The sequence below is a fragment of the Panthera pardus genome, unplaced genomic scaffold (genome assembly GCF_024362965.1).
Source record: "Panthera pardus isolate Hobbes unplaced genomic scaffold, ASM2436296v1 HiC_scaffold_2, whole genome shotgun sequence".
NCBI lineage: Eukaryota > Metazoa > Chordata > Mammalia > Carnivora > Felidae > Panthera > Panthera pardus.
This window is the reverse complement of record NW_026526765.1, coordinates 64,662,771-64,681,772: the sequence shown is the minus strand read 5'-3', so window position 1 is coordinate 64,681,772 and position 19,002 is coordinate 64,662,771. Positions and strand designations below refer to the sequence as shown.

Sequence of the window (19,002 nt, the reverse complement as noted above, 5' to 3'; positions counted from 1 at the left end):
TAGGTTGCCTTTGGGAGTATCCAAATCAAATAACTAGTGGGGAGCATAGTAAAGAGTTTTAATTTTATATAAGACTTTTTTTTTTTTTTTTTTTGTAAGCAACAGGAATGACTGGGTTTTAGAATTTCGGTGGGTGTCACTGTGAATGCCAAGCTTGCTCTGACCGTACACGTACATGCCAATTGTATGGAACGGGCAAGTCCATAGGGACTAAAAAGAGACTGGCGGTTGTCAAGGTGTCGGGGAGAGACCGCCAATGAAGTTTCTTTTGGGGATGACGAAAATGTTCTGGATTCAGACAGTGGTGACGGTTGCACAACTTCGTGGATGTACAAAAAGTGATGCATTGTATACTTTGGCCATTGTGAGCGAATACCGTCTTTCACACCACCTATGTGACTTGGGCAGGCTGGCTTCCTCCCTGGGGACCCAGAGGAAGGTAAGACTTGGTAGCGCTCATGGAAAGCCTGGGGTGAGCCCAAGGAAAGCTTTGGGAATTTCTTCTAGTTAAATGTCCTGTCCTGCACTCACCGGAGGTAGGGCATCTCTAGGGGGAATATTCTAACTTCTAGGGGATGGAAGAAGCCAAGGCATGATAGAAAAGACAGGTGGGATGGTGGGGCTGTAGGGAGACAGGCCTCCCCCCCCACCCGCCAGGGTCATTGGTGGGAGCTTGGATGATCTGTGCCTCTCTGAAGCGCTATTGGGCCACACGTAGAGTCCATTTCCAGAATTACACATGGAGGTATGTTAAACACACATGCACGCCCCCCCCCCCCCACCACCAAAACTCACTTGCATATGTGCACAAGGAAATGTTGTCAGACGATCAGCATGGTATCGTTTAAACAGCTAAAAATTAGAAATGACTCAAACGTTCATGGCTAGGGGGACACCACAGAACACCCTCTGGTAGTTAGCAACAATGAAGGAGCTCTTTATGGGCTAATGTGGTTGACCCTTGGAGACACATTGCTGAATTCAGCTCCTATGGTGGAGTATGGCGTTTATGTTAAAGCAAACAAAACTGAACCAAACACCATGCAGCAGACTGGGTAGCAGAGGTTGCATCAGGGAGAATTGCTAGGGGGAAGGAGGGAGAAGGGTGGTCAAAGGGACTCTGGGTTTCTCTGGAATGTTACAATTTTGAAGACAAGCGGGTCTGGGTTGGAGCCTCAGCTGTGTCACTTACTTGGGTTTTTAACTGCTCACTTGGTGTCCCTCTTCAGGCCCCAGCTGGTGGGGACGTGAATCTCTACCTGGCAGGGCTGACTGGTGGAAGAAATGAGCTAGCGTCTGTGGAGGGGCTGACATAGTGTCTGGGCACAAGAAGGGACTCATAAATGTCAGTTGAAAGATGACAGGGTCGTCTGGGAGCCACACAGAGCCTGCAGGTCCCTCTGGGACACTATTTCCTTGGGAATCCTGCCAGGACCACTGGGCACATGAGAGCCCCGGTAATGCCCCAGCAATGAGGGCTGTGGTCCAGCCAGGCTGGCACAGCAGCATCTCAGGGCATGAGAGGCACGTTGTGCTGTGTGGCCCTGAGTGGGGAGGTTGGGGATGTGGCACGGACACCTGCAGTGACCTCCAAAACTAACAGATTATGAACCCCTTAGAGCTACCAGCTGGGTGAAAGGAAGCTTCTCCCAGCCACTCTTCAGAGTGTTAGTGACCACGGAAGGCTCCTGAAATGTCCCTGGAAAGCTTGGAATTCTGGGAGGTATGTGTCCTTGGCCATTATTTCCTGCTTGGGTGGCCTGGAAAGAGCTCTCTCAGATGGACAGCGAAGATGGTAAATTCTCCCTCAAAGCTCCAGCTGCAGTCGGGTCAGCAAAGGTGAACCGCTGGCTATGCAGCCGAGATGGGATTCCAAATGGATTCCCACAGTCTCGGCTCTGAGCGCTCCCCCCTCCCACCCACCGCGCTTCTAACCTGCGTTTAAGCACAGCCCGGCCCACGTGCCCCAGGAGCGCATCCCTTCAGAAGGTCACGGCTGCCACGGCCATGTCCTCCCCACACTCCGCTCTCTGCACCTTCCACCAGGCCTTGGTCATCCCGGCACTGGCCCCCGTGTCCCATTCCTTCCATGGTTCCTTGGTGATTTTAGGTTCAAGCCGGTCTCCCTGGAGGGTGGGGAAGGTCCGTTCCTTTGGGCTCCCAGCATGGAGTCTATGGCCTGCAGGAGAGCCTGTGGTAGATCCTTATAAAATGCTACAGTCCACCCTCACTGGCAGGGGCTGCTCCCTCAGCTCGAGTCTGAATGATCTTTCCATAACACACACGGCATCGTTTTAGCCTCTCTTGATGAAGACCCTTCCAAGCCATGCCATGACTCCTGTGCCCAATGCAGCCGCCTTGGGGGGCCTCCCCGCGGTCAGCCCTTCCAGATGCCCTGATCTCCTTTTCCTCCCGCCGCCCCCCCACCTCTTTGCCTAGTTAGCAATAATGGTTTTGCTTCTCTCCAGCTCCCTATTGGTGGAACCTAAGCTGGTTGGAATAGGATGCTGGGAATTGCGATTCCCAGGCTTCCAGCCCTGGCTGGTTGCCTATGCAGTGCCCCACTATTAGTCACACCCACTAGTACAGTTCGGGGGACACGTCCCTGTCATCTTCTTCCATCGACACAAACTGCTTAACACCGTCTATTGGCTCCATTTGCCACTCTCATCTTTCCCAATCCCCCTTAGCACATCTTGGTCTTTTCTCCCCTGAGAAAACCCACGTAACAACCCATTCTGAGCCAATCACTTCCCGTGAGCTTTGGCTGAGCTGACACGGAATCCCTTCTCTGCCTCAGGGGACGTTCGACAAGGCGCGCGCCTCTGGGCCTTCTCTGCAAGGCCCCACGTTCAGGATTCCACGGCCTCCTCCGGCCTCTTCCCTTCCCTCCCAGGGGACACTACTCCCCGCCCTGTCCTCAAATGGTGACCTCGACTCTGGTCAGCTCCCCCTTTCACTTTCCAAACCCTCTCATCGGTGCCTTTGGGACTCACTCCTGGCACAAACTCCGTGAACTTCTTCTTGACCTTCCTGACCTTCTTGGTCCCTTGCCTGTGCCTACTCTACCGCATGCAGACTTCCTTGATGGACACGTTTTCCATTTTAAAGATCTCCTCTTCTCCTACTTCACAAAGGCGTCTCGGAAGCTGGCAATTTCAGAAACACTCCCTTCTACAAACCCTTATCGAGAGCCTACCACGTACCTGGCTCACAGGGCAAGCGGGACAAAGGCCTGATCCTTCCGACCAGCCTGTCCTTCATTGCCAGCATGGTGTCCTATGATGAACCCTTGTTCCCCGAGGACTCTTTTACTTTTTAAGGTAGCTTCCAAGTTGGCTTTTACCGCAGTGTTTTCTCATAACTCTTTTTCTAAATTAAGACACGCCGTACGATGAAGTCTGGGGAGTATTCCTCACCAGGAAGTGAAAAAATAAAACCGCAAGGCAGCATCTGTTTCGATAGCTTTATTGGAACATGGTCGCAACACAGAACATGGATTTGGGGACCCACCGCAGACACTCCTCCTCTAGACAGCATGTGCCCCACTTCTGCAGCCAGCAGAGGCTCTAGGAAGCCTCCAGAAGGGTGGCGGCAGCTCAGAGACAGACCCGAAGGAGGCCCCTGCAGTGGCAGGTGGTGTGTGGGCACGATGGGTTGGAGCCCTGACCAGCTGAGACCGTGATCAGCCAGACCAGTCTTATGCCTCCAACTACTTGGCCATGACTTAGAGACCCACCTGCCTTAGACCCCCAAGAAAACTTGAGGAAGGGATTCTGGGACTTCCAGATGGAATCCAGCCAAGAAATTGAGCATCTCTGAGGGCCACTGGGGCAAATCATGCCTTCAAGTATGCTGGCAGATAAACCGCGTAAAGCCCCTGCTATGTGCCAAACGCTCTTCTAGGGGCTAGACATACAAAGGTCCAAAGAAATAGGCAGGGCCCATGACCTCCTGAGTGCGGGAGACGGACAGAGAACCACACAGATGACTGTAAATTACAAACAATCAATGGCCTCTGAGGACAGTTCTGGGGTATGTGGGGGAGGCCTGACCTAATAGGGTGGGTCAAGGAAGACTTCCTCAAGAAGTGATATTTCAGCTGAGATCTCATGGTCTCACGTCATGGAAACAGCCTTGTGCATGGCCTAGTAGCTGCAAAGAGCAATAAAATAAACAAACAAAAGAGAGAAGCCAGTGGGGTTGGGGTGAAGCGACAGAGGGGACCATGGCAGGAGGAGGCTGGAGGGACAGGTCAGGGCTGACCATGCAGGGCTGGTGGGCCATGAGAAAGATGGTTTCTTGCATGCGCGACGTGACCATATTAGCGTTTTGCACAGCCCGTTGTGGCTGTTGGGTGGGGAGGCAGGCTGGAGGAAGGCCAGCAGGGAACATGGAGAGCTGTCAGGAAGCTGTCTCAATTGTCCCGACCGAGGGATGGCAGTGGGGCCGAGTGGGGACAGGGCAGGTGCAGAGAATCAAGCAGAAGGTGGGGACGTGTGGAACTAGGGCTCAAGAAAACTGAGCAAGAGGAGCTAGAAAGGGAGGTGCCAAGGCTGACCTCCTTGGCCAGTGGCTCGGGCTCTAAAGCCAGTGGCAGACGTCTGTCTGAGACTGGGAACCCGGAGAGGAGCAGGTGCAGTGAAAAGGTCTAGAGTGTGGTTGTGGACATGCTAAAAGCGAGGTGCCTTTGAAACACCCAGGCTGGAGGTCGTGGCTGGAAAGCCACAGTTGTGGCTGGAAAGCTCCCAGAGGAAGCTTGGGGTCCAGGTACAAATCTGTGAGTCATTTCCTCACAGGGAAGCCTCCTGGTAACTTCGGTTAAGAGGGCGCAGACGAGGTCACAGAGGGAGAGAAATCGCAGTGAGAAGAGAAAGCCCTTGGGACAGGCACACTGGACAGCCGGGGAGAGGACAGTGAGTCGCAAGAGGGCTGAGAAGGCATAGGTGTGCAGGGAGGGGGACACCACGAGGGGGTCTTGGAACCAAGGAAGGAGCGGGCTCAGGGAGGGGCAGTGGCAGTGGTTAGCAGTGAGGGTCCACGCACACCCTCAGTTCTCCAGGCTGTCGTCACCCTCACTGCCTTGGGTCTCATCAACAACCCTGTAAATAGGCCATCTTACCCCCTTGGACAGAGGAGTCAAGAGATGGTCAGAAAGATCCCTACTGACGCACCCAAGGTTACGTACCCAGCAGAGGGCGCTGTGGGGCCAACTCCCCCCACCCGGCAAGGCCACCTCTTCCTCTAGGACTCCGGCGCACTAACCACCACCGCCCACCCCGGACCTGCCCCGAATGTTCGAATGCTCGCTCCGCTCCACACCACTTCTTGTTGATGAAAAGCACCAGAGAGGGTTAGTACTGCAGCATGAAGGGATCCCCTAGGCTCCGGCTCTGAGCCTCGCTAAGAGGCAGGTAGGCTGAGTCAAGGAAATACCTTGATCTCTCTCCTGAGAAGCAGTGCAAGGTCATGGCAAGAGCCTGGGCTTGAAGCCGGGCTTTTTACCCATGCTCCTACTTGCTAATTCCCTGCACAGCTATTTTTCGAGTGCCTTCTGTGAGCCGGGAACACATACTAGCTGAGTACCCTGAGGCAGGCCCCGGTCTTCTCTGAGCCTCAGTTTCTACCTCTGTCAAGTAGGTTGGTGATTCTTACCACCTGTTATAAGGATTATGTGAACTCATGTAGATGACGTACCCGGCACACAGAAGGTGCTCATTAAAGGCTAATTTCCTTCCTTTCCTTTCTCTTCTCTTCCCTTCCCTCTCCTTTCCTCTCCTTCATCCTACAGAACCCATGAGGGAGTGAGAGACTAACTCTTTATGGCAACGCCGTCTGCTGTGCTCAGAGGGCCTGCGCGTTCCTGCACGTACAAATCCATGCACACACCTGTGCACGCACCTCCAACGTCCAGCCATCTCTGCTTGTGACTCAGGGCCAGCACCAACGTGAGCTCTGAACCCATGGGATTCAGCGGACCCAGACCCAGGAGAGTTCTGAGCATCTGCTGAGAATGCCCGGCACAGGACAGGCCGTACCACACTAGACCCAAGGACCCCGGCACCCCGCTGCGTGCTCTGGGACTCCCTAGACTCGGGCTAGGGCGCATCTTCGGTGGCTCTGGGGGCTTCTGGGTCCTTAATGGCTCCAGGAGTCAAATCTTGGTGACCAGAAGCAGTATCTTCTGTGTCCTGGGCTGGGTCTAGACAGCCTCGGAGGGCAGAGTCCTCACCGCTTCCTGGGGTGGTGTCCTCAGTGGCTCCTCGGACAGTGGCTGGCCTGGCTGCTCCTCTGAGGGGCCTCTCACGTGTCTCTGGAGGAACCTAAGCCCCCACAGACTCTTGCAGCAGCTTAGAAGGTTGCCGGAGCACACAGTGCAGGATAGCGCTGGCTTCCTGAGGAGACACAAGCACAGGTCAGGGCTGAGGTGACCATGGAGCAAGGCCAGTGGGCCCAGGACCTAGCCTCTGGCCTTTGCTTCCTCTAAGCTGGCCTTGGGAAGGGTGGGGTGGGATGGGGTGGGAGCCCTTCCTTTGCCACCAGGGCTGCCCATGTGCAGCCGGGACTTCCCTCAACCCACAAAGGAGAGCACCAGGAGACGTGCTTTCCGATCTCAAGTCTGCTTCTAACATGCTCTGTGTGCCCCTGAACTCCTCTGAACCCAAACGGAGGAAAAAGTAACCACCTTTCCAATTATTGGCAGGATTAAGTGTTACACAATATGTACGAAGGTATCCCACACATTGTCTAGCTCACAATAGGAGCCCAGGTAATGTTTGCTGTTTCTGACTCTAGATGAAATGATTCCCGAACAATCTACAGCACGCCTTGCAGGAGTTCGGGGGAAGGCTGGGAGAAGAAGACACACAGATTTATTCAGCCTTGCCTTAAAATCAGTTGCGAACACATCTGTCCATTAGAAAGTGTGCTCCCTAAAGGCAAGGCACTTGCCCCGACAATTATGGCTGGCATATAGTAGTTCCTCCGTTAATCTCTGTTGAGTCAATCTGATCAAAGAATAGATCGCTGAAGACTGAGTTAGCCCAAAGGTTGGTAGGAAAGTTTTTAACAAAGCATTTGGCATACATTTTGAGGAATAAGAGGATTTCCCTCACTTCTGGGCATACAAATTTCCTTGGCCCCGTTGCCTGCTGCAGTGTGGATGGCAGACCTGCTTTTTCTCTTTAGCTACTTTCAGGGAGTCAGAATTCCCTCATCACTTTTATTTCAAGCTTCATGAAGTCAGAGGGAAAGGCTCAGCGTGGCACCCCTGTTTTCAGTGCCTGGAGACCTACCCAACACCTGCAGGTCTCCCTTTATGACCGAGAACAGGTGGCAGGCTCAGAGCTTTCATCAGGCGATTGGGTCTGGTCAAACTTTGATCAGACCTTGTTTTGTGTCATCGTATCTATGTTCACGAGTTCTTTGTGTTTTCCACAAGTGATAGTACATTTCCGTTTATGGTGACACTATCAAGTTTCCTCACAAATAAATTTCAGCGCAAAGTGTGTTATCATGCAGGTGGGAGAAGACTATGGGCTGGACTGGATGGGGAAGGGAATGCGCAAGCAGCTGCGGTTTGGGGAGTGTGGTTCCTCGTCCCCGACACGTTCTAGCTCACCCTCAGTGCAAACACAGGAGAAGCTAAGTATTGTATGGTGACCTTAGAGACTCTGTCTGGGGTCTCTGTAGCTCCAGGGCAGGACAAAATAGCTCTGTCTAAAGCCACCAATGCCTCCTACTTTCTGGCTTCCCTGCCTAGGCTGGAGTGGTAACTTTCCTTGTCAGTTTCAAGCTGGGAGCCACTCATCGCTTGGTCCTGAGACCCACTGCAGTTCCTCGGGGTGTCCTGTGAAACTCACAGGGGGCCTCAGCTCCTGCCATCATCTGTTAAGGTAATCTGGCTGCCAGAGGAATCAAACTCCCTGCTCCTCCCTTCTACATAAAGAGAGCAAAGAGCACCGAGCTCGCCTTTAGAATCTGTTAGATGGGGGTTATAGGTTTGGATGCCTGGCTTTGTAAGACACAGAGGACAGTGGCCGCCGACCCCCTAGCTTTCCTAGGTGTGTAGGTACACTCCAGCTTAGCCACTGCTAGAGTCCTCGAGTGGCCCAAACTCTCTCTGTAGGTCTGGCCAGCCCTTCTCTCCCCAGAACACCTGCCCTCGCCTGGACCTCAAGGTCATACCCCTGGCACCTCCGAGGCTCCAGTCCTCCATGCCAGCCAGTGTACATATTTGACCAAGCAGGCAGGTATCTACCCTTGGATTAACATTCCAGACGCAGCTCTGATAAACTGACTTTCACTGAAATTATCAAAGAAAAGCTAGCTGTGGCTAGGAAAGAACTACCTCCCTTCTAACGAGCTTCCACATCACTTAAAATAATATTATTATGGCAATATCACATGATCCTGGTAAGAAATTCAGGCCGGAGAGACGAACAAAACAAAGAAAATAAACATCTCAAATAACTCCTCTACTCAGCCATATCTTTTTGTTACCTGTCCATTCTGTCATTAAATATTTTTAAATGAAATACATTATACACCCAAAGAGACTACATAAAAAACAAAAATGCATCATTTAAAGAATATAAAAGAATATGAAAATGGATACCAGTATAACCACCTCTCAGGTTACGAAACAGAATTTACCAGGAACTGACTTGTTTCAGCAAATATTTACGTATCCCTAAAAAACATATTGCAGTGTTCTGCCTGCATTTTACTTTTTGGGTCGGGTGGTGGGGAGGGAGGCTGTAAATTACAGCTTTTTTCTTTTCATGAAATAATAATTAATTCAGCAGTATTGTCATTTTCCAAACGGGGACAATCCAGATTTAGCTCCCACAAGGCTGTTCACAGATGATAATCATCTTGAAATAAAACTTGAGTGGACAAATGTGATTTATCTGCCCCACATGCCTTCCTTTGGGAACCATCCACTCCCCACAGCATGTGGTCCGGGTGGGAGTGCAATCACTGGGCCCCATCCCCTAGGGGATGCTTTTGAATTAAGCTATCCACGTGGCAACAGTGACTGCTTGAGAGGTGAGTCCATAACTCAAACTGGGAGAAAGAGAGTCCTTTCCACGACTACTGTATCTTTCTTATGAGGCAGAGAAGCCGGGAGCATGTGAAACGAAGGTAAGTCAAGGGCTATCCAACTGAATTCCTATCGCTTGCAACCGAAACACTTTTGTCTAATACAACAACACAGAGCATTAGTTGAGGTAGACTATTTCCAATAATAATACGGTCAGCAAAACAACCTTCTACAACATTTTATAACTAAACACAACCAACCTTCTAGACTTTATGATCACAGCAGTGCTCCACAACACTTTACGGCTGTAAACAAAACAACTTTTACCATATTTTGGAACCGCAAACGTAAGTTTCACATGCCTGGAAAGACCTGCCACCTATTTGACGTTTTGAGTGCATTTAAAAGGCTTGAAAAAAATACTGGCTTATTTATCGCTTAATACACAGTTGCAGATACTAAAATTTTGGTTATTTAATGCACGTAGTGGTTTTGGGCATACACAATCTCTCAGCATACATCTCAATCATTATCACTTAGGTAATAAGCATAAACTTATGTAATAACTATAATTTACTCTGGACTAAAACATGCCACCGCTTGTAAAAAAAAACCAGAAAAAAACAAAGAAAGATTAAAAATACAAATCGAAAGTATTTAAAATTTAGTATTTCCCTTTTATATAAATGAAATCATGTCTTATGATTGTTTTTCTGTAGCTACCTTTTGTTGTTGTTACTGTTTAATGCCATATTTTTTTTCAGTTAGTTAAAACTGTGTTGATGCATGTCCCTGCAGTTCATTGCCACTGTTGTAAAGCAGTCTATTACATTGTACTCCAATTTATTTGTCCATTCACCTGTTGATGCACATCTGAGTTGTTTCCATTTTCTTTTTTATTCATGTCCTTCTCATACTTGCTTTTGAATTTATACTATAATGGCCTCATCAAATGAATAGGAGAGTTTCCCTTTTTCTCTCCTCTGATAGAGTCTGTGCAGAATTGGAATGATTTGCTCTTGGAGTACTTGGCAGAACTCCTTTGAAAACCAAGTATTACTGGTGTTTCATTCATTTTATTTATTTTTAATGGTTACAGGACCATTCCAGTTTTCTCTTTCATTCCAAGTCAGTTCTGGCAAGTTCTATTTTGCTAGAAAAAATTCCCTATATCTGAGTTTTCTGTTGTTTAGGGCATAGAATGGATTACAGCACTCTTATTATCTTTCTTAATCTCTGTAACATCTAAAATTTCTAAAATAATACCCCCCCATACTCTTATTGCTTATCTATGATGTTTGTGATTAATCTTTGTAGTTCTGTAAATTTGACTTTACATATTTTTGAAGCTAGTTTATTGGGTATGTACAAGTTGAGAATTACTATCATTCCAGTAAATAGAATCTTTTTCAAAATATGGTGACTATATTTATCTTTAGTAATATATTTTGCTTAAAATTCACTTTGTCTGATATTAATATAGCTACCCAGATTTCTTTTGGTTAGTATTTGCCTAGCATATTATATTTTTCTTTCCTTATACTTTCAACATTTTTGTTTCCTTAAGTCTATTTCTTGCAAAAAAACGTTTAGGTTAAAAAACAAATCGGACAGCCTTTATTTTTCTTAAGTGGTCAGTTTATTCCATCTACAGGTATCATGATTACTGATATACCTTGACTGATTTCTTCAATGTGATTTTGTGTTTTATATTTGCCCCACCTCTAACCTTTCCTGTGTTTTCTCGCTTTGCTTTACATTTTTTTTTTAACGTTTATTTATTTTTGAGACAGAGAGAGGCAGAGCATGAACGGGGGAGGGGCAGAGAGAGAGGGAGACATAGAATCGGAAGCAGGCTCCAGGCTCCGAGCAGTCAGCCCCGAGCCCGACGCGGGGCTCGAACTCACGGACCGCGAGATCGTGACCTGAGTTGAAGTCGGACGCTTAACCGACGGAGCCACCCAGGCGCCCCTCTTGCTTTGCCTTTAAATTGCCTTTTCCCCCCTCATTCTCTTTCTTTCTTATCTTGTGGAATCTCTAGCCTCTTATAATTTTAAGATGCATATTTAACATAATAAAGGCTAGTGGCATGGAGCCCTCCTCCGCTCCTTAGTTTGCCATCCATGCCAGGTGTAAGTTGGGATGAGACATTCAGCTAAATTTCAATATCGTGTAGACCGTACTACGTTACAGAGTCCAGAGAGACTGGTAGGGTTAGTATTTCCTGACCCCCTCCATAGTCCCATGGCCCGTCCCGCCCTGAGCCCTAACCCTTGAAGCTAGGGTGTAAATGGGGTTCTTGAGGGCACATAAGGCAGTGTCCACACAGTAAGTGCCTATGGTAAGCAGTTGTCGTTTTCACCTTTTCCTATCGTCGAGTCCCCTTCTCTTTGGGATCCAGCCTTCCTCACTCTTTGCCCACGTGAGGGAGGGGGTTGACCTCTTACTCTTCGCCCTGGCTCCAGGCCTGGGTGCAGAGGTAGACACGTGACCCCCCCCCCCCCCGCCCCCTCAGCCAACGAAACGTAGGCCTGTAACTTTTTGGTTGCAAAAGTTGGAACCGTAGGAAAGGACACATTTCCCACTGGACCTGCCAAGGTGGTAAGATGTGACCTCGGAGCTGCTGGTGGCACCCCAGGGAGACTCCGACAGAGGCTGAAGTTAACACAGGGTGGAACTGAGTTGAAAGGTGGAGAAGGATAAATTTCTGACGACATTTGTGCATTTGGATCCAGCCATCCTTGAAGCTACTCTTGTTCTCTGCAGTTTTATGAGCCGGTTCCCCACCTCCACCAATCCCAGCCTCTTTTAACTGGGTTTCTGCTGCTGGTAGTCAACAGTGTCCTAGTAATATTCCTAGAATCTGAATTTGAATTTGAATCTGAATCCCCTCTTTTCATATGGAGGGTGTTATAATATATTCAGCCACCCACAGTCTGGATCTCATTTCAGTGCCATGCTCTGTAGAGGAAGCCTTGCCCAGGTCCTCCCTGAACCTGGGTTTTCTCATCTGTGAAATAAGTTGATAAGAGCAACCTCACAGGACATGCAGTTAATGACTGTCAGTGCCCTTTGCTATAACCTTCTATTGCTTATGGTACAAATTATCACACGGAACCACCATGTGCACGCATCCCTCTGCTATGACTTCTACCTGTGTCTTTGCACGCGTCCCGTTGCTTGAAATGCCTTTCTCTTCTTGCCGTTCAACTTCTACTTCTGTTTCAAGGTTCTGTTCAGGCATCACCTCCTGTGGGAAGCTGTCTCTGAGGCTTCCCGGGATCGCCGAAATCTGCCCCAGCTCCTGGAGCCCCTCTGCTGAGGCCCTGACCTCCTTGGGTTAACCATCAGTTTCCCTGTCTATTTCCCAGACTAAAGCCAGGCACCGGACCTCTCATCTGCATCCCCACTGTCCAAGTTTATCATAGGCGTTCAGCCATGTGTGTGAAAAGGAAAAACCCAGTAAATGTCAGTTTCGATAGTGATTCTCCCATGTTCTGACTTCCCCAATTCACAGATTGGCAGAAACAGAAGCACTTCCCCTGCCACTCTGGCAGTGCCTCTGCTGTGTGAGGTAGCCCATGCCGGCTTTATTTCCATATCTACCTCTCTGCGGCTAGCCTGGAAGAGCCTCGTGGGCAGGAACTCCAGGAAGGGCATCGAGGGACGCCGGCCGTTTCAGCCAGCACCTCTGAGGCTAGCCATGTGCCGGAGAAAGTGTGAGATTTGGGACGAGGAGTCCTGAGTGTGGTTTGAGACTTCCTCATTCTCCTGCCGTTGGGTCGCAGTCAACTCCATGCCTTCTCCTGGGGACAACTCCAGCGAAAGGGCTGGGAGAGGAAGGCCCCCCTTCCCCCTCCCTTGTCTCCCGCAACGGGCCCAGCCATTGGCTGCTTTGTACCTTAGGGTCACCGAGAACCAGCGGTTGAGGGACTGTGTGTTGAGGGTCTGGGCTCACGTCTGAACCCAGGTCCTTGCTCTCCGGTTCCCAACAACACAGCAGAACCAACCACTGCCTGTGTCAGTTTCACCTACATCCTGGGAACTGGGTCACCGGAAGTCCTTTCTCCTCTATGAGGAAATGCAAGTGGAGATTAGAAAGGGGAAGAGGCTCTCTCACATCCTCAGAGCCAGCCACAACCCACCAGGGGTCTTTCCCCTGCCTCAAGCTTCTGTCATAATGAGGGGTGACCCCCCTCTCCAGGCCAGACCTAATTTCGGGTTGCTCTGAAGTAAGCCATGAGGTGGCAATTTGGGGACACCACGACGCCCAGACACCAATCAGAGCATTATCTTCCTATACCTGTGTTCCGGCCACAAATTGATAGTGCCTGATAGGCCGAAATGACCGAACTTCAGGCCTCTCTGCTCATGAAAGAAACTAATTTTTCACGCCCTTCTCATAATTTTCTGGAAGCAAACATGGAGAATTTGCCTACACCAGCATCTACTTTGAAGGGACGGTGGAGAGGTCTTTCTGTCCTTCAGCAGCAAATGTCAACAGCAAACTGGACAGAGGCTTCCTGCAGGAGTTTCGCTCACACGCTCGGTTCACCTTCATGCCAGACAAGGTGAGAGGCTTCCCGGAACTCCCTGGGACTCAGTTGATATAAAGAGGTAACAGTCATAAACCATTGGGCCCTTTAAATTTTCTCCCCATGACAAGGGAAATAGATGGTGACGGTCCAAAAGCTTTAGGCTCCTAAAAGGGATCTTGATTAGGGACCTCACAGGACATGCATCCCTGAGTGATGGAGCATCACAGCCTGGGACTGCTCTGGGAACTCAATGACGGAGGGGTTGGCTGCGACTCTAGCAGTCCCCGAGGGGCCTGCCACAGAGCAAGTATCGTGAGTTGTACTGGCGAATGAATAAGTGATTCACAAGAACTAGCATTTACTCAGTGCTCACGTGCTAGGTCCTGACTGGGCGGTTTTGCATCCTTTTTCTAGTTAACCACTGGCACTATGAGGCAAGCTCCGGTGTCCCATTTCACAGACCAGAAAACTGAGGCTCTGGGCATCTCAGCGATGCCCCTAGGTCACTCCCTAGCAAAACTCAAATATGAAACAACGGCCGTTGTCTCCCACCTGCACCCCCTTCCCACTGGGGCACGCTCCTTCTGGAAGACCAGACTGAATGAATTTGATAGAACGAGCTAGTATGAGAGATGTGGAGACGGTTAAGGGCGGGGGCCGCTGGTCTCAAGCGACTCACGGGTGAGGGTTGGTGTGTGGACACACACAGCCGTGTGGGTGTGTGAGTGCGTGCCAGGGCCTGAGTGTGTCCGGGCGTGCATGGGCAAGACCGTGTGGCACAGAACCATTCCTGGCTCCGGGCCTCAGGGGAAGCGACGTGGAGCAGGTGGCATCTGAGCTGGCCTGGGGCGATGGGTGGGAACTGAAAGGGGATGTGGGGAGGGGGGGAGGTCTCTTTGGGCAGAGGAGGCAGCCTGAGCTGAGGGCTGTGTTCTGAGAGCAGGGGTGCCTAGTTCATCCGGAGAAGGAGGAGCCCGGGGATGTAGCTGGAGAGGAGACGGCACGGGATCCTATAGCCAGAACGTGATGGGCGCGGGTGGGCGGGTCTGCATGGGACCTGGCAGGTGCTGGAAGCTGCAGGACGGGGGGGGGGGGGGGGGGGGGGGGGGGGGGGGGGGGGGGGGCGGGGGGGAGGGGTCAGGAGCCCACCGATGGACAGTCTCAGCTTGTGGCCTGCCCTGGCCCTTCTCCATGATTTTACAACTATGTGGGTCAGTGAGATGGCACCCGAGTGAGTGCCAGGCATGGGGAAGGAGCGTGACCCTTTGTCCCGTGTGCCCACCACGGGGAGGGCAGAGGCTGCAGGGTGTGGGGGCCGCGCAGCGTTCAGGGGTGTTCTCTCTAAGACTCTCGGTCACCAGTCATGTTGAGCATTTACTGTGTGCTTGACCTGCCAGGTGGGCACCACCCACATCTTTGCAGATGAGGGGAGCAGCCCTTCATGGAATTAAGTGACCTGACCAAGGCCACACAGCGTGTGGGTGGAGGAATGGGGTTCTTGCCATGTCTGCTTGGTCCAAAGCCTGTGCTCTGAGCCCTGAGAGAAAGCCAGTGATAGCCGCCGTCCCTGGAGCAACCCCCCCACTCCGGCTCTCAGCATTTATACGTATGAGCTCATTTAATCCACACACCAACGCCATGGGGTAAGTGCTATTACTCTCCCTGTTGATGGAGGAGAAAACTAAGGCACAGAGAGGTTAGGAAACCTGCCCGAGGTCACACAGCCAGTAAGTGGAGCTGGGTGTTACAGCATGCTGGGCTTGTTGCTTGAAAAACTGAAGGCGTGGGGGGCTCTAGTTCCACTCAACCGCTCCTGTGCCTCCACGTTATCCATGTCCTGCGGCTGTACTCGGACCGCAGAATAATAAAGTGCTCATGGGTTGGGCACTTAACCCTGAACTCTCCAGCACCTACATGACACATAGGATATAGTTGTTAACTTCTTATCTCTGACAGACGAGGAAGTCTGGGCCCCGAGAACTTTAGTCAGTTGCTCAGCGACTCCCAGCAAGCAAGTGGCAGAGCCTCGAGGGAGCCCAGTGTGGCCCAGCTGTAAAGCTGGAGACGCCCTGCCCACTCTGCCCCCTTCCAATACACAACGTGGCTCTCGGGGAGGCCGGGCATCCTCCGTCGATCTGGGTCACACTCCGTTCCACCCTGGTCCCAGCCTTGTGCTTCCCCCGCCCTGTTGCTCAAACCCTCCAGTAACCCCCACGAAACCGGCATGCTTGCCCAAGCCTCTCCTTGAGACTAAAGAACGTTTTGTAAAACTGAAGAAGGCTCCAGAGCCCCTGCCCTCTTACACCAGTGGGTGCTTATGTCAGAAGAACCCAGGGCCCCTGAGTCAATTATCAAAGTCATTTCCTATCACTTGTTCTGCCCTACTTTTGTGAGGCAGGCGAAGTGGCATGCCCATTTTGCAGATGGGGGGACTGAGGCTCAGGCAGGCCTGGCATTTGCCCAAGGTCAGGTGTGGTCAGGTGCTGCATCGTGGACCGAGCTCCCTGCATCACCATGCTGGTCTCTTCAGTTTGAGACTTGTTTGCTCTGAATGGCTCAGGACCTGGATGTGTGACAGGGCCTCCTCTCTCTGACGGCTCCTTCTCAGCCCTTTCAAAGACTCTTCTCCCCTCTTCCCTGTCCCCTCCGCCCCCTCTGGCCCCTTCTCCTTGCATCTATGTCCTGCCCTGGCCAGCCCCCCACTCACAGCCCTTCCAAGATGCTTCCCTTATGTGGCTTTGAGGAAGTGATACCTTCAGATGTGGCTGGCGGCAGGGAGGCCAACAGCCTGTCTAAAAACCAACCGTGCAAAGTGTAACAAAAGGCTTAAAATCTCCCTCCCCTTCTACCAGTAATGCTCTTCCCAGAAATTCAGTTTCTAGGGAAATAATCTGAAAGACACAAAATATCCTCTGCGTGGAGATGTTCATCACAGGGTTGCTTATAACAGCAAAAAAAAAAAAAAAAAAAAAAAAAAGCGGACACAACAGCAAAGTACGTAGGGAAACATTTCAGTCAGTGATGAGGCCCTTCATGCACCCCTCCCCCCACAAGCAAACTGCCATAGGCCGGTGTCCACTGAGAGACACCCCCACATGCCAGCCACTGTTCTCAGGCCTTCATATTTATTCTCTCCTTTAATCCTGACGATTTTTTTTAAGTTGGTACTTAAAATGCCCCCATTTGCAGACAAACAAACTGAGGCAAGGAAAGGCTAGGTAAACTGCCCAAGGTCAGAAGCTTCCAGGCACCCCGACTCCACCAGACTCAACCACTCCTAGAGCCGTGGCAGTGACTGATGACCATCACCAGGAGTTAGTTGTTGAGGGCAGGCCAACGTGCCAGGCGCTTCTCCCTCTTGCTAGTCCCTATTGCCATTGCTGCCCCCCCACCATCCAGGCCGGCGAGGGCACAGATGATTCCTTAGGCCCCAGACAGAAACAGCAGTGAGAAAGTCTTAGGGTGTTTGGCGTTCAAGAGTCCATGAGAGCAGTCCCCCACCACCCAGAGAGGAGGGACCAGCTGGGGGCTGGGCCAGGAGCCTAGAGTTAGGTGGGAGAGTAGGCCCTGCCCCTGCTGCCCTCCCTTGGGGTCACTGGGGTGACTGGAGGTGAGGTGGGGGTCACTGAAGGACGAGTGTGGGGGTCTGAACGCACAGGGGCTTGTGCCCTACTCCCAGCTGGAAGCCAGGACAAGGGAGGGATCCCTTGCACCCCAATTCCTCTGCTCCCATGGGGGGTACAGGGGGTCCCCCAGATCTCCTGGACCTACAGTGAGCCCCAGCACATGACTGGGCTTTGAGGCCTGCCTGCTGGGAGAGGTCCAGGGGGCTGGGAACCTGCAGCAGAGGCCAAAGCCCCTGAGAGAATGTGGTTGGTCTTTGGCAGTGCCAGATAGAGCCCAGGAGTAGGTCAGCGGTGTCCCCGGGCCCGACCATGGCGCAAACACCATGGAGGGAACCTGGCAGGATAGGTCTATCGTGGTCCAGAGGGTGCTGTGGGGGTCAGACAGCCTGGGGAACTTCGCTTACCCTGGTGGGAAGGAGATGGTTGGGGGCGGGGGAGGAGAGTGGAGATGATCTCGTATTGAGTTGGTTCAACTTCCAAAGTCACCATGTTTACAGCTGGAAGTGACTGAGCTCTCGGACCTGGAAAGCATGCCTTTCTCCAGCTTCCACGAAATGGTCCAAGGGCACCCGGAGCGGAATGCAGCAAAGAATCTTACAGCTGGGCGGGCACAGGGCACTAACAGCCCTGTTCCTTTCTCTAGCCTGGGACAGAGGTGCTGTAAGGACCAGCCTCACTTTTCAGATGGGGACAGAGTCCTAGAGAGGGGAGGACTTGCTCAAGATCAACTAGCCAGCACAACGGGGAGATCAGCCCTCAGAGCTCTCTCAGCAGACCACAGCACTACACGGCATCGCATTGCCCACGAGCGCACCCCTCTCCCCACGCTGTCCCTTTGCCCAGAATGGCACCTCTGCTCCTCAGCTTAGAAAATTCCAACTGTCCTTCAGGAGTCAGCTGAGACGTTCTGAGACATCACCTCCCTCTGGGCCGTTGGTAAAGGAAGAGTGGACGAATGAATCAGTAAGACTTAGCAGCCCCCAAAACAGGAGACATGTGGCCTGCTGAGGAACTCAAAGTGTGTCACCTCTTGTTGCCAGGATATTAAAGCCACGTTGGCTCAGGAAAAGCTTGAAGGGAAGAGAGAGCCATGATTTCAGGGATTGCATAAGACGGCAACAGAAATGGGGTTTCTCTTTGACTTTCCATTTGAATGTTCCCTTTCAACAATGATTAAGTATTTATAGATACTGTGTTTCCAAAATCAGTGTGGAAGTTCCCTGAATCCTCTGGGCATTGGGACTGCCTTGCCGCCCATCCCAAATGTCCATCCCTGGGTCACAATGACACGTGTTCAGTCCCGGAATGAGGAAGACTGGAGTCTCATCCACGGGCCTGTGATGCCCAAGCCTGTGACCCTCCCTCCACCCTGCAACCTCCTGCACAATCTGTACAGAGAAGCGGACCCACCGAGGCTTTGTAGAACCACTTTTTGCTACTTTTTGCCAGTTGGGACAAACTCCCCTGTCCCCTCCTTTCTACCTCTGGGCAGAGAGTAAGTGGTCCACAAACCCCAGGAGAGACTCAGGGGCTGTGGACACCCTGAAATGCACAGCGGGTCTCAGGCATTACCCTACTCCTGTCCCCCAACGCTGCCACACACAGCCCCTATGGGTTTAATGAACACCCAAAAGCTGAGAAGCCTGTGACCCACTGCTGTTTCTGTAGAAGCAGTGGCAGCTGGCAGAAATCTTAGCTCTCTTTAACAGATGAGGAAACTGGGGCTCAGAGAGGGATGCGATCTTCTCACGGCCACACAGCCAGTCAGTGGCAGAGGCGATGAGAAATCCAG

General features: G+C 51.4%; 1 protein-coding gene across 5 annotated transcripts in view; it reads right to left on the bottom strand.

The window, feature by feature from the left end:
• Nucleotides 1-19,002, bottom strand: part of HRH2 (histamine receptor H2) — a 78,193-nt gene that overhangs the window by 21,529 nt on the left and 37,662 nt on the right. For 2 of the 5 annotated variants that reach the window (XM_019450362.2, XM_019450364.2), the window contains exon 4: nt 6,237-6,395. The exons of 1 other annotated variant lie outside the window; for it this stretch is intronic. In XM_019450362.2, the coding sequence (XP_019305907.2) occupies nt 6,352-6,395 (44 nt within the window). In that variant the 3' untranslated portion in view covers nt 6,237-6,351. Of the gene's footprint in view, nt 1-3,452; nt 6,396-19,002 lie in introns of those variants that run through there. 2 more of the 5 variants (XM_019450365.2, XM_053907105.1) reach the window with 2 other exon arrangements.